Genomic DNA, 15979 nt, shown 5'->3' on the forward strand with positions numbered 1-15979 from the left:
TGTAGCTTTGCCTCCCACTCCTTGTTTCCTCATATGTGATGTCTAGGGGACGGGTCTGAGTTGTGTTTTACAGTGAAAAGCTTGTGCAAACTGAGTGCTTTAGCCGTTTGTTTGTGGCGTCTGGAAGGGGTGGGTTTTGTTGACTCTAACATGTGATGTGTTTGTGTTGTATTGTTTGACAGCAAGTTCAAGGTAGAGTGCAAATATCACATGATGCAGATAAAACAGCCACATACATTTCTGATATGCACTTTCACCGTGTTGCAGTGAGAAGAAACCAACAGCAGCTTTGGAATGGTATTTGTTTTCCTACCTGATTCAGAGATCTCTCATCGAGAAAACAAAACCCCAAATCCACATGCTCCGACAATGTGTTTTAACGCAGTGGACAGACCAGAAAATGGAGGTTTCACGCATTCACTGCATTCTTACTCTTATTCTAGAGCTCAGAAACGAGGCCAAAACAAACATGATCCTTCTTTCATTGTCTTCAGGGAGAATCAGATACAGGCCCTAGTTTGAAGTTTACAGAAACTTATTCATTGCTGCCACCATCTGGCTAGAAATAACATTGCAATGCTGAGGCGTGTTAATATGGTCTACAGTGTTGGAGGATTACTTTAAAAATGTATTCCGATACACTTACTGATTACCATTCCGTTTCTTTTGGATTTCCTCAATGCCAAAAACATTGGTCCAACCTTGGCATGGCATGTAGCCTACTGCTAGAGTCATAAACTGTGCAACTCAATGGTCACATGAACTCAATAACTCGCATCATCATAAGATGGCTTTCCCTTAAGCGTATTCTGTAAGTCATCAGCACAAAGTAACCTTAGAAAAGAAAATGAGGAAAACCAAGTTTTAAGAAGTAGGCCTACACCTGCCCTTTGCTCAGTGTTTTAAACAAAAAAAAAAAAACCTGCTTGTCATTATGCAAATTAAGCCTACAGACCTACATTGAGAGTGCACAACACCACAGTTTACAAATAGTAAAAAACTAAATCAGCACAGATTTAGAACATCCACAGTAATTTTAATGAATCAAATAACCACTTTCTGAACTGTCAAAGACCACATTGAAACTTCAATTAAACTGCCACGAACATATTTCGATCATTTCCAGTCACTTTCACCTTAGCCTGGATGTCTGTGTATAGCCTACGTTAGAAGTGTTGGTCTTGCCTGTAAATGCCTCATGAAATTTGACGAAGAGTCCTTGTACAACGACAGTATTTTCACCGCGAGGAGCCATAGCATAAGGTGCACTGCATTGTTATGTTTTTCCCACTTTCATCTTCGAAGACAAAATAGTGTCGATATTTCAAGCCAGGGAACAGTTTTTGAACTCGAGGTCATCAACTGGACTTGTAGTTTTCTCTGTTGTCTTTTCGCGACGTGTTGTAAAGTGCGCATGTGGATGATAGTATAATGTTCTGCATTTTAAAATCTATCTGTAATCCTGATAATAACCCTTTTTTTAATTTAGCTAAAAGTATCTGTGATCTAATTACGTCTTTCACTTTTTGTAACTGTACCGGAATACACTTAGCCTACCCTTTTTTCAGTATGCTAATTAACTAACGCCGCTCCATATATTCCGTTCCAGGCAGTCGATCATGCAAAAATAAGAAGGACCACTTGTAAAGTATTGAGGATTGGCTGGTTAGGAATAGTGCTGCCAGAATGATTGTGTCTATTAAAACACGGTAATCCAGCTTCCAGTTCACTTCGAATCTTTATTTTCTCTAGAGTGATATTGCTGGTGTAATGTCTCAAACGCAACAATCCACTCTGCTGGGTGAGGATGCAGCCACTGCAAACAGAGAGCCATCTACCACCATACTGAGGACACTGGTAGAAGACTCAGGTTGATTTCTTAATCAGGTGCAAGAGGGCGTGTCTCAATGTGGCAGGGGGAAAAGTACTGGGATTTCGAACGCCACTGTTGTCCAGGATAATTTTTAATTACTAACACAGTGTGTATATAATCACAGTGCAAACAGTTATGCAGCTTTATATTATTAAAGACATTCGACAGAAGTGACATTCACGATAGAAAAGCATCAAGTCAGCTGTAGAGTCTACTGTCATATTTCATTTAAACGGTCACATTTAAAGGCAGTTGGTGAGACAATAACCTCTGCCACTGCCAAGCTGAAGCACCAATCGCAAAGACAAAACAAGAATCTCCAAAACACAAAACCTAATTTCCACAGGCTACTGATTTACCCTGTTTGATTTGAAATGCCCTGAAATAGTCTCTCAAACTCTCATTTTATGAACATCCGTTTGACTTCTCACCATGGAAACCTTTGACATTTTGGTGCAACGCTGCTACAAGTAGCCTATGCCTATATTGTTCAGTGATGTAAATATATATATAAATATATGTCTATGTAATGTCTGTGTATTGTCAACTTGATATATAAATTCTATAACGAACCTCAATTGTCGGTCATGAATCATAAACTATGGATGTAAAAAAGGACTTCAGATTTCCAATAAAATGTGAGCATGTCTTTCACACAGATGGGGTAGGCTACAGTGGTTTTTGAGATTTGTTTAGATTTACAGATTGTGTAACAAATACATCACATTATACTATCTGAAATTTACCTACAGAGGGTAAATATAGCAACTATGTATTTGCACAAATCAGTGAGAAGCTAAATCAACTGCTGTGATCATTAAACCTATTACAGACTTATTGCTGTCTACATAGACTCTGATTGCCTTGGATTTCTCTGCATGATTTCTTGCATAGTCATCATTTATGGTTAAGTGACATATGAAGCTCCTCCTGAATGTTTGTATGACTTGTGCTTAGTATACAGGTGCACAGCCTGTTGCTCAGCTAATGATGTGTAAAATAAATATATATCAAATTAACATAATTAATAATGTTTGTTAATGAAATGAGACTGGGAGAACGCTGTAGCGCTGTAGCTGGTCCATTAATGGGAGGGAGACATTTTCACTCTCTCTCTCTCTCTCCCTCTCTTTCTTTTACCCTTTCTGGCTTTCTCACTCTTCGCATGTTATTGTGCATTAGCAGAAAAGCAGTCTCTCTCTAGATGTCCTTTGTGTCTTTATTTCTTTTCTTCTTCTTCTCGTCTCCTCCTCCTCTTCCTCTCTCAGGTCTCCCTTCCATCACTGCACCCCTACGAGCTCGGTGATGGGAGGGGCGTACACCATGAACTCCTGGTAGTGGTGGAAGAACAGGCGTAGGCGGGAGAGGTAGCTGTCCTCCTGGTACGGCAGCTCCTTGTCTTTTAAGTACTTGGAGACAATGGGCTTCACCTTTGGAGGAGAAAGAGGAGAGGAAACAGAAATGGGTGGGTGGGGGGCGGTTAGAGGGAGTAAGTGTTCAGAAAAATGTGTGTGATGCACTGATAAAGAGCACGGTTGAGTGGGGGGTGTTCCTTCAACTACAGCGGGTGGCTTCCATAACCTTGAAGTTTATTTTTAGTTTCTTAAAAGACTCTCGGCACAAAGGGGGAAAGACGTTTACTTGTTCATTGTGTGGCCTTTTCAGGAGCACTCCAGGAAAACATTACTCTGACTTATAGCCGTGAACTTGCATCTAGGTCTTTGGCAGATTACATTTAGAGGAGATTTGCTACTCTTGGCAACCGAGAACTTATCCCTTTTTAAATCTACTCGTGCCAATGTTTGTACCTCTGACCTAATATATATAGCCAGGGGGGCCCATTCGTATTTACTGTGGGTCCATAACACCACTGTGGAACAATATTTTCCATTTCCAGTTTATTGTTGTCATATAGCCTACTTCAGTTCAGTTTATTCCAGGTGAATTTGAGCCTTACTGTCACCTTCTTTAGAATTCATCCACCCTTATTTTGTTACACTTACCAGTGTGAAAGTTTTGTCTTTTTAGTTAATATGACAACCACCACACTACTATCCAAATGTCTAACTTTCACCTCAATCCTGACCCTGCCGCTAATCCTATGAATACAATTTTAATCCAACACGGATGGCAGACATACTGAGTCAAGGTTAATCCCAAACCCAAATCGAGCATAGACCCCAAACACAGACGCACGCACGCACGCACGCACGCACGCACGCACGCACGCACGCACGCACGCACGCACGCACGCACGCACGCACGCACGCACAAACACGCACACACACACACTCACACACACACACACACACACACACACACACACACACACACACACACACACACACACACACACACACACACACACACACACACTAGTGTGGAGTGAGTGACTGACCTTCAGGCACATGTTGTCAGAGAGGAAGGGAAAGAGGTGGTGCTCCACATGGCAGTTGATGAGCGAGTGGCCGAAGATCCAGTCCAGCAGCGGGTTCCGTGGGAGGTTCAGGACGCCATGCGTCATCTGGTAGATACGCTTAGGCCGCCGGGTCGAGGAGAACATGGGCAGGCCGATGTGCTGTGGAAGCAGCAGTTGGAGTACTGAAATAGTGACGTGATGACGAGCATACTGATCAATGTGAGATACTTTAGAATACTCAAATATTAGGACACTTCAAAAGCCCAGCTTCGGTAGCCTGAGAACCACAAGGGAATGCGTGAGTGTAAGAAAGAGTGAGTTGGTGGTGGGGATTTGACTTAATGAGTAAGACTGGGAATGCTGTGCACGTTGTGAGGCATTGGTTGAATCTGTATTTGTGTGGTCATCCTTCCACTCATTTGCTATGCCTCATAGGGGTACATTTGTTTTTAATTTGTTTTAAATTTCATTGCTAATATAATCATTAAACTGCATGCCAGTTGGTGTGTATCATGTAAAGTTGTATGTGAATGCATCTTCAAGTCTGTATGTATGTGATTATGTGTGTGTGTGTGTGTGTGTCTATTTGAGTGTGGGTCTTCATGAGCATATCTCTGTCAGTACGAAAGAACCTGTGTGTCTGGAGAAGGTGTGATGGTTCCAGATAAATTCTCAAAAGTACAGAAAACAAGAACCGAACAATACAGGGTGTGTTTGAAACAGAGTCCTGCTATGAGATGGCCTATGAGAGAGATATTGAGATGCACTGAGAGAGAGAGAGCGAGAGAGAGAGAGAGAGAGAGAGATACACAGAGAGAGAGAGAGAGAGAGAGAGAGAGAGAGAGAGAGAGAGAGAGAGAGAGAGAGAGAGAGAGAGAGAGAGAGATACAGAGACAGAAAGAGAGAAAGACAGAGCAGTGGACGGCCAGGTCAAAACACTACATGAGCGAGCAGTATGGATGTTGCCACTGTAAGTGGATATCACCGCAGGGGTGTGGATGGGAGGCTTTGAGAGAGGGACTAAAGGGAACAACACACACAAACACACACACACACACACACACACACACACACACAAACAAACATCAATTTCGCATCAAGAAAACACCTCACAAACACACCCAGGCTAAACACGCTACACCCACCACAGTAACAGATCCCAGTATGTAGCTTGTCTTCCTTCCTTCCCTGCAGGCACTGGCCGCTTCCTGACCTCAACTACACCAGCGACCCAAGAAAGCACCTTCTGATCCGACTTCAAACAAGGCGAGCAGACATACTTAACAGGATCAGAACAATACCTCAGATCCCCGTCTCAAGCCTCCCTATCTGGGAAAGTCATGCATGGGTTGGTCTTTTGTGTAGGACCGGCTTGCAGACTTTACTGAACTAGAAGGATGAAACAACAGCGATGAATTAAGGGGAGGAAAAGGACGACTGGGAACGCTGAACAGCATGAGAGGGGCTTTTCTTGGACCACAATGACAGCAGCACACACGTCAGCACATTCTTACACACATCCAGCTACGATACACTGAGAGACTTGAGGGAGGCTAAGGGTGAGTGTGAGAAAGGGCAAGCTGATGGGTGTGTGAGCGAGTGAGAGACTGAGTAGGAGTGAAGGGATTGAATGCATGCATGAATGAATACATTGTGCACATGAAAGACTGTACAGTAGGAGGAGTGAGATATTGTTTGGATTTGAGCAACTGAGAGGGTTATCAAGAAGAAATGTATGTACTTCTATAAGTAGGCTACGCAACTGAAGGACAAAGAAGTGGATGAGAAAGAGAAAGAGAGAGAGGGAAGCGCATGATGTATAAGTATTTTCATCCTGGTGACAAATGTGTTTCACAAAGGGCCAAATAGGTGGAAATGTTATACCTCTCTGTTGCAATAACTGTACTTTTTGCTGTGTGTGTGTGCACGTGCACAAGTGTGTGCGCTTGTGTGTGTGTGTGTGTATGTGTGTGTGTGTGTGTGTGCTTGCATGTGTGTGTATGATTGTGTGCATGTGCATGTGTATGTGTGTGTGTGCAGTGGCGGTTTTAGACACGGGCCACCCGGGCGGTGGACCGGGGCGGTACTTTTTCAGGTCACGTGAGGGGCGGCACGACCAAGTAAATAAATCAATAATAATCTGCGCCTCGAAGCGGTTTTCTATTATCTATCATATCACTGTGTGGGGAATTGGCGAATTGGCACCCCCTGCGGCTGCAGGCGCTCCTGCTTGCGCCCCTGCTTGCTAAGAAGGTGCCATATGTGTGAAAACGTGGAAGGGGAGGGAGCGCGGGGGAAAAGTTAACCTCTGGGACTCCCAACTGGAACAGACAAGTGGGGGGACGGGGGGATCCACTGTAGGCTATAGAGCAATACTCTAATACAATTAGTGGGCGCAAGTCACTCACACCTCGACTTTCTTGCAAAAAACGCACATTCATAATATTATAATTACAGACCTATAATTCCTGCACGTTTTTTGTTTTTCTGAATTGTGTGAAATGGCTTATACAAATAGGTAATACTGAACGATTATGTGTCACCAAGGGCAAGGTGAATTGGTTTAGTCTTAACTTCTGTACGAGTGAAAGTTTTGGGGGATGGAGAATGTGTTGATTGTCGAGTGCAAAATAATCACAGAGATAGATAGGAAAAGGCAAAAATCCGTCAGGTGCCCAATTTCGGAAAAAAAAGAAAAGAAGAAGAGGAGAAACGAGCAAAACATAAAGGTATGCCATGATGCTCTCTCTGTTTGATTACGGTAGCCTATCCATGAAGTGATGAAGGGCTAATGTTAATTGGTGGTAGGCTATAACTCTTACATTTGTTAGCTATTCTGCTGCTTATGATTATACAACAATAAATCGGTTTTATCTCAACAAACACGAGATATAATTTCGCGATAAGACTGTGCTTTGCAACAAAACCGTACACGTTCAGTTTTAGGTTCAGCTCGGGAGGGGGTCTCGCCCGGGGCGTATTTCCATGTAGAACCGCCACTGTGTGTGTGTGTGTGTGCTTGCATGTGTGTGTATGATTGTGTGCATGTGCATGTGCATGTGTGTGAGTGTGAGTGTGAGTGTGAGTGCAAGTAAGTGTGTGAGTGTGAGTGTGAGTGTGTGTGCATGTGTGTGTATGTGAGTGTGTGTGCATGTGTGTGTCTGTGTGTGTGTGTGTGCGTGTGTGTGTGTGTGTGCAAGCATGTGCGTGTGTGTGTGCGTGCATGTGTGCGTGCGCGTGTGTGTGTGCATGCGTGCGCACGCGCGCGCGTGTGTGTGTGCATGCATGCATGTATAAATGGCTCACCTGAAAGATGTTGACGTGGATGTAGGGCAGGGAGAACATGGCCCTGCACACCAGCATACAGAGCAGAGTGATGGCAGGGGACTGGAACCCAGAGAGGTGCACCAGCAGCCAATACTGAGAGTACACACCCAGAGACACCATGAGCACGGTCCTCAGAGCCTGGGACAGAGGGTGGGCCCTCAGCTGCCCTGTCACACACAGCAGACACGGCCGTGTCAATATACACATACACACTACCTGTCTTTATCATGAATACATGCATACTGATACATGAACACACACACACACACATAATTGTCATCGCCATCATAGTCATCATCGTCATCATCATCATCATCATCAAGGCATCGAGTCTACTGACTACTGGCTACATTTATTTTTGGGCTTATATACAGTATGTTATTTAACTTATTTATGAGATGACAGGTTGAAATACAATGATGCATGTTTTTTAAAATGATTCTAGATTAAGAACTATTCAGCTCTTTTTTGCGTGGAAGGCAAATAATTTCCTATCCGTTTCCATTATTGCCTTGTTGTCTGTGTCCTCTCCAGCCTATGTGGTTCTCTCTTACATGTAGTAGGCCCCAGGTCAGGCCACCATTAACTCTCAGTAAAGTGCTCTGAATATATACAGTATATATACACATGCATAGATGTATAATAAGAATTATATAATTAAAAATAATTCCCTAGTTTATGACAGGGACTGACTCCATATTAAATGCAATGCTTCCACAAAAACTATTTCAAATATGGTTTGGTTTACAGCTGATGGTACAGGTGTGAGATTGTAGTTATTTATATTTAGGATTAGTTTCTGAAAAGCCGTATTTCAGATGGTAAGATTTAGTTTGTTTGTTTGTATGTTTGTTTGTTTGTTTGTTGTATTGGTTCTTCTGTCTCGCATGTCCTCTGTCTCGAACTCTGTCTCTATCTCACCTAAGGCCGCCAGGGGTGTGATAATGGGCACAGCCAGTGGGGCGATGAACAGGTAGATGCTCCGCGGCAGCGAGGGGACCTTCCAGGTGCTGGAGTCTCCCAGGCCGATGACATTGGTGTGGGCATGGTGCATCTTTATGTGAGCCTGGACACCTGTTCTGGCCGTGAACGAGCCGCACACCTGGGAACAACACACAGTGGGGACAGAAGACATACTGTATGTCAGGACAAGGTCAAATCATTCCAATATTATTCCAATATTATTCCAATATTATTCCAATATTATTCCAATAACATTCCAATAACATTCCAATATTATTCCAATAACATTCCAATATTCCTACATAAATTCCAATTTTTAATGTATTGATGTATTTAATGTATTGATTTATGATGTTATCTATCATTCATGTTGTTTATCGGTCATTCATAGGTAAGAACTTTGGACTGACCTAGGCGACACAAATTGTTCATTTCACGGGGTTACGATAAGAGAAGCAAACACTGAGCTAGAATGTTTGCATAACGACGGGCTGTAAACTGATGTATATATACTGTATCTACAGGGTGTCTCTGTGTACAAAGGTTATCCGTACACACAGATGAAAAAGAGTAGGAAACTATCGCAGCTTTAGAAATCGTGATAACAAACTGTGAGTGCCTTTAAGTGTGTCTCTTGAGGGGACGTGTTTATTGTGCTGTGTCATGGCCAAATTAGTCATGTCATGTCATGTCATGTCATGTCATGTCATGGTCAAATTAATTCTAGGGAGTATAAAGGTCATGTTAATAGGGTAGGAGTGAATGAACTCTCCAGTCTAGTTTCTTCAGTCCAAGGTTAACATATTGAGCTGAATACATGGGTGGTGAAAATCAAAGTAATAAGCTTGTTGCTTGTAAGTTCTCTAAACAGTAGTTATGTCCCTGATTGATCGAAATACTTTCGAAATACTGCAGCTAATGGAGGATTGTGAGACCATAACTCTGACGAAGTTATTTGTAATGTGGAAAGAAGTAATAAGATGCGTTTAAAATGGATAAGAGGACAATTATGAATGTGTTAATCACAGAACTACAAGCGTATTTAAAAGTTCATGGAGTAACTGAAAGTTACAGAAATACATACAAAAAAGATGTTCATCTCTTTGTGAGAGAAGCACTTGAATGCATCTGAACCCAAACTGAACTTGGATAATTGCTGCAGACTGTTTGTGCAGAACATACTGGAATTGTTTCAACTTGAAACACACTCTTGGCCAGAGCTCCTCAGGGTCACCGGCCAAAGAAGGGAAACACAAAGAAGGATCTGTCTGGATGATGGAGGCAAATATCCATTCTGGTGTTTAAGCCTCTCTTGGTGTAGGAGGCAAATATCTGTCACATTATTTACATTTGGGGAAACTGAATTGAACTAAATCATCTCCATTACTTTTTAAAATGGTCAATTTTCTGTCCAACATATTTTGATAGCTGCACGTGCTGAGAAACTGAATAGGCATTTTGTTGGGCACGATCTAGGTTCTTCTACCATACCCACAACCAAAATACCCAGTACCAAGTGCCCATCACTCACCTCTATGAAGAACACGGCCCAGAACTCTCCCCAGGCCTGGGACTCGCTTAGTGACCCGTGGCTGGCCAAGTGGGTCCCTTTGATGGTGATGACACCGTGGGCGACCCCCATGACCAGCATCCCCAGAGCGAATGGCACCACCTGAGACGAGCTGAGGAGGAAGAAGGCTGGAGAAGGAGAGAGAGAGAGAGGGAGGGAGGGAGAGAAAGGGGGGGGTAGGGAGAGAGAGGGGGTGGGAGGGAAAGGGAGGTAGGGAGAGACACAGAGAGGGGGAGAAAGAGAGAGAGAGGAAGGGAGGGAAGCGCATGATGTGTAAGAATTTTCATACTGCTGACAAATGTGTTTCACAAAGGGCCAAATAGGTGGAAATGTTATACCTCCCTGCTGCAATATCTGTTTTTTTTGTCTTGTCTTTTTGTTTTGTCATGGAGGACAAATGAAAGAAGATCTGTACAAGAAGAAGAAGTAAGGAAGGAGAGAAAGGGGAAAGAAAGCAAGTGAAAGGAAGAGAGAGAGAGAGAAAGAGGATAAGCTGTCTCTGCACATATTATGACACGTTACCTAGGAGGACCTGCTGTCCACTACACTCTCTCATCGTTCTCATAAATATTAACTTCTCTCTTTAAGCCTGCGCAGGGTGCAAAGTAATTCCTAAAATAACACACTGTGCAGAGAGAGGCACTGCCATGATTCCCTCTTATGGATTTTGTTTATCGTGGGTACCATTCCAACCAGGCCATTTGACCCAACAGACTAAAGCATAGGGCTGCCAGAGGCACACTCTGTACTGTGCACTTGGACTTTTAATAAGGATTTGAGCCGAATATGTGGTGTAAAGAGCTGCTCATTTACAGTGCCAAACCTTCCCCGTGATGAAGTGTATTTATGGCCTTGGTTTTGCTGTTTCTCAGAGAGTCCAGTCCAGTGGTTGCCTGACACACAGTTGTGGAAAGGCAGTGCAATACGCTCTGCAATATAACAAAGTGTATACAAAGTGCTCTGCAATACGCTGCAATATACAGCACGTGTTTTTGTTTTCATGGTACGGTGTCTGCAGTCCAGTGTCTATGTTAATGCTAGATATTGATCATAACATGGTCCAGTGCCTATGTGGCTCACCAGTATTGATCAGAATACCCTTTAGCTGAAGATGCAAGTTATAACATGTTTTCCCTGAGTCTTACAGAAACAGCTGAACAGTATGAAAAACATGACGACTTCAGTTGGACTTCAGTTTAAGAGCCATAATATCAATTATAGCTCTTCTCCGTGAACTGTCTCCAAGTGCTCTGCACTTTGAAAGCAACAACATGGAGCCTGAACAATGAACACAAGCTTCGCCTCTCTCAGTCCTGCCCCACACAGGTCTGTGTATCTATGATCGCACATTTCAGTGTCAACATGAGCTCATTGATTAGATGCTACCATCCAGAGGTATTTTAAACACAGCATTAGCTCAACATTACATTTTCTCAACTGCTCTGCCTGTTTGGGTTTGACCCCTGTGACCTTGTCAGATGTAAACACCTTTCACTCAGTAAGGATGGACGGGGGTTCTAATAGCCAACTGATTTGATTCAGTGTGATTTAGTGCATCCAAATATAAATGTAAATGAGTTCCATAGTGTGGAGTCACAGTGGCTGTGGCCATAGTGGCTGGGCCCAGGGTTCTGGGGTGGCCCGGGAGAAGGCAGATGCTCTGGTCTCAGCCACTCAGAGGCTGTAAAGAGTTACTTCACCAAGGTCTGGTTTCAGCGCTGAAAGGTGACTCAAGGGGCTCAGGTGGAGAGAGGGAAACTGGATCTAACGGGTGCGGAGGAGATGACAGGCACACACACACACACACACACACACACACACACACACACACACACACACACACACACACACACACATACACTGAGAGGAGACTTCAAACTAGGTTGGTTGTCAGGACAACTGTAGGTCCAGAATACTGATACCACCTCTGCATGACAGCTGAGAAAAAGAAAAAAATTTACAGCGAGGAATAGTATTCTTCAGGTCATATGAACAGAGAGAAATAGTGTGCAAAATGCACTATAACCACCAAAACAGTTGACTCATGCTATAGCAAAATCATCCTAGTACATGTACTGTAGTTGCATTGTTGGGTCCGTTTCTCTTATTGATAGCCCATTTCTTACATACACAGCACCAATAGTGGGAAACTCTGCAGATTTCAATGCAAATATGACCACTTTTTTGTATAGACGGACGCCAGGCTGAAAACCTGTTTTATTTAAAGTATATAGTTTCCTTTGTCTGTCAAAAATGCAGCATATCTACAGTGATGTACTTTTTTTTTTCTTTTAAAACAGGGTGGTGGACATTTACTCAGAGAGGTATTCATGAATTTCGGAAGAAGCAGTGATGGAATGCATGTTGTATCAAAGCAATGCAAAAGTATCCACAGTTTAGTTCACATAGTGTAACTGAGATGGTGGAAAAGTGAATGTCCCAAGTGTAAAGAGTGATAACTTGACTATACTTCTTCCCTCCTGTAAAATCCCTGTGGCCATCTCAAGGATCTTCATTAGCAGGTGCTTAGGCATGGGGTCAGGTGCAATATCACACAACTGAGGCATCTGTCATAAGCCGACACTGAAAGATGATGCAGTGTAGCAGGGCTAGATATTCTCTCCTCCTCCCCCACCACCACAAGAATTACCCAACAAATGTCCACTTAACTGAAGAGTGGAGGGTTTACAACTGAGGAGAAGATTGTGAAGGTACATTGTGCTGCTCTGGCGTGTGACACAAGGACGAGGAGGGGAGGGGGGTAAGGTGGGGTGGTGGGGGTCACGGACAACCAAAAAACCACTGAAAGTTTGAAACAAAGTACATTCTCGAAAGGCTCTTACTGCACTCCTCGTGAGATTTAGCGAGAATGTAATGAGCTGTCAAAACGAGTCAAGCTCAGCAACTCGCTTACCCGGGGAAAAAATTCAATGCATGACCTCAGGAAACCCACGGCCCTTTTGTGTAACAGCCAAGTGACCTCCATTGCGCAAAGCCTCAATAACCGGGAAACTGATTGCCGGGTAGCACTCGCAGCAGGTTGTAAAGTGCCGGTGTTCTACTCGATGTCATTAGACACCTGGAGGCATGCAGGACATTGTTACTTTCATTACTGTAGTCTATTTATCCTCTTCCCGTAGCTTTTCACAATACAAAACACAATAGGCATGCACCCCAAATAGGATTTGACAGACGATACATGGGTGAAACATAGGGTGAGCACTAAAATAAACCCCTTGCTCTCTCTTCACACAGCACAGTGGACTTTGTATGTCCTGTGGTTCAGAGAGCAGCAATGAACATGTGCAGGTTATAAACACATGGGACTCACAAGTTACATTTCTAAAAAGAAATGTTTGTGTCTAAGCAAATGACCACAGCAATATTAAAATGATGGCTGGTATGCTCCTTGTTTTACAGTTCATGATGTAAGTCTATTCTCTTCATGTCTATGTGTTTTCTTTTAGAACCACTTGCATGACAATTCGAAGCCCACATGTGTGATATGAAGGCCACAAGAACACCTAGGAAGTTACATAGCTGAAGCATCATTGTCTGTAGAAATTGGTGTCAGAGAGAGGACTGTGTTGTCTTTGAGACCTGCTGTCTTTAGCATCCAATACACAGCTGAGACTTCTGTCAGAGAACAGGCCTGTCAATTAAACCATCAATCAATCAATCAATCGATCAATCAATCAATCAATCAGTCATGGAGGGGTGAGGGGGTCTTACCTACGGGCAGGGACAAGAACGCTGCGGCCAGGATGGCACAGTCGATGCCCCTTCTCTCCCACCAGCTGCTCTCCTTGACCGTCTTCTGCACTAGCTTGGTCAGCTCCATCATCAGGGACTCCCTCTCCGCCTCAACCCCCTTCTCGTGACCCTTCCCTGGGTGCGCTTTGTCCTTCGACACCCCCTGTGGAGGTCCGGTGCCATTCCTCTGAAAGAGCATCTGTCCCTCCCAGGGCAGTGTGCCCTTGTCGTCTGATCGCTCAGACGGGGTGTCCCGCCACTCATCTGGAACGGTCTGCATGTCCGGAGCCGGAGAGGACAAGGAAGAGGATGTGGAAGAAGACGAAGAGATGGTGAGGAGAGGATGCGTGCGGACGGACTCAAGGGCAGGAGTAGAAGCAGCAGCAGTGTTGGGTCATTGTACTTCACACACACAGAAGAAGAACTGAGTAGAGCAAGAAGGAAGAATGAGGCTGGCAAACGTCAGAATCAGTCCAGAGATAAACTCGTTGTCCTCCTCCTCCTCCTCTCTGTTCTCTCTTCCTAATCTCTCTTTCTCCTCAACGTTGACTTGCTCGCTCACTCGCTCGGCTCGCTCTTTCTCTCCCGCCCTCCAGTTTGTTGGTCTTCCCCCTCTCGTCGTTCCCACGGTGATGGGCTTGGAAGAGGTGACTGCTATGCAGACAGCCAGCGCCAGCCTGGGGGCGTCTCAAGTAGCCCGCGACACACACAGACGCACACCGACGGACAGACACTCACGCTGACAACACCCACGTCCACACACACACAAGAACAAACACATGCAGACACACACTCGCACACACACACACACAAACAAAGCAGGATGCCAATTCCACCACGGTGCAGCTGCTGCAGCTGGAGAGTCACTCTTCTCTTTCTCCCTCTTTCTCCTGTGCTTGGTCCCCCTCGCTCTGTCTGTAGCGCTTACTCCACATACATACTTAATGCCCTGCCCCTCCTCTCCCTCTCCCCTCCCTCACTCCCTCCCTAACTCAGTCGCTCCTCCCCTTTATCTTCCCTCCTCTCTGCTCTCACTTTTTCTCTTCTTTCTGTCCTCCCTCACTGAGGTCCTGGGAAAGGGGTGTGGAAAGAAGAGGGATTAGCTCTGGTCACGGAGGTGTCCACACACACTGGACTTTATTCTTTATGAATGTGTATGAAAGGGTATAGTAGACAGGGGGAAAGACTCAGAGGGAGAGATAAAGAGAGAGAGAGAGAGCGAGCGAGAGAGAGAGAGAGAGAGAGAGAGAGAGAGAGAGAGAGAGAGAGACAGGCAGGCGGACTGAGTAGAATAAATTGGCAAATTCTACTGTGTTCAGAGTGTATACAGTGGTCTTTGATCCTTCTGGGATCTTGCAAGGGTTTGTTGTAATTGTTGCAGCCAAAAGTAACTGAATTTGTGAAAAAGTTGTGGTTAAATTTGCAGTGATTTTGAGTTGAATAATCGCAAATAATATAGACTTTTTTGGTGGAAATATCGCTGTAATAAAAGTGCTGCAATTGTGGGAAATCTTTAAATCTGTGTGAATTTGTGAAAATACAAAATGGAGAAATTGTGGAGGGTCTTCATAAATTTGACCAGTAAGGTGAGACTGTAGGCTGTTTGGATGAACCTGAGCTGGGAGCATAGATGAGGGGACACACGAGAGGACGAGAAGAGGCAATAAAAAGAAAGACAAAAATACCCTGGAACTGGGTATCTCTCTTTCACACAGACACACACACACCTTCCTCTCCTCCACTAGAGTCCACCTTGTGTTTTGGTTGTCTATTTCAGTGACCTCATATCATCATGTGATTCTGAGTCACTGGCAGGCAGGAAGTTTACACTCAGAGGAGTTCCTCTCTGTTACCATGTCAGCATGAGCACAACAACACAAACACATCAAAACAAAATACAAACACAGACAGCACATTCAATAGAAAAAAGTCCTTCCATCTTTTAATCTTGTAACTGAATCCAAGCAGTGAATCCATCAAGGTGTACAAGTTTCTTGCATCATGAACCAAAATGTGTTCCAAAAATGGGGGATGGGGCCCACAAACAGTACAAACACATAAACTCGCTTACTCT

The 15979-nt window shown here is 44.1% G+C and overlaps 1 protein-coding gene across 1 annotated transcript; it reads right to left on the reverse strand.

The window, feature by feature from the left end:
• Positions 1 to 1874: 1874 nt before the first annotated feature.
• Positions 1875 to 14799, reverse strand: fads6 (fatty acid desaturase 6). The gene is made up of 6 exons (XM_080834719.1): positions 13885 to 14799; positions 10114 to 10280; positions 8541 to 8721; positions 7599 to 7786; positions 4272 to 4451; positions 1875 to 3303 (listed from the first exon to the last, which is right to left on the reverse strand). Exons 1-6 carry the CDS (start codon positions 14183 to 14185, stop codon positions 3154 to 3156), a joined length of 1167 nt encoding a protein of 388 aa, XP_080690845.1. The 5' UTR covers positions 14186 to 14799; the 3' UTR covers positions 1875 to 3153.
• Between the last annotated feature and the right edge of the window lie 1180 nt (positions 14800 to 15979).

This window comes from Sprattus sprattus (genome assembly GCF_963457725.1).
Source record: "Sprattus sprattus genome assembly, chromosome: 3".
NCBI lineage: Eukaryota > Metazoa > Chordata > Actinopteri > Clupeiformes > Clupeidae > Sprattus > Sprattus sprattus.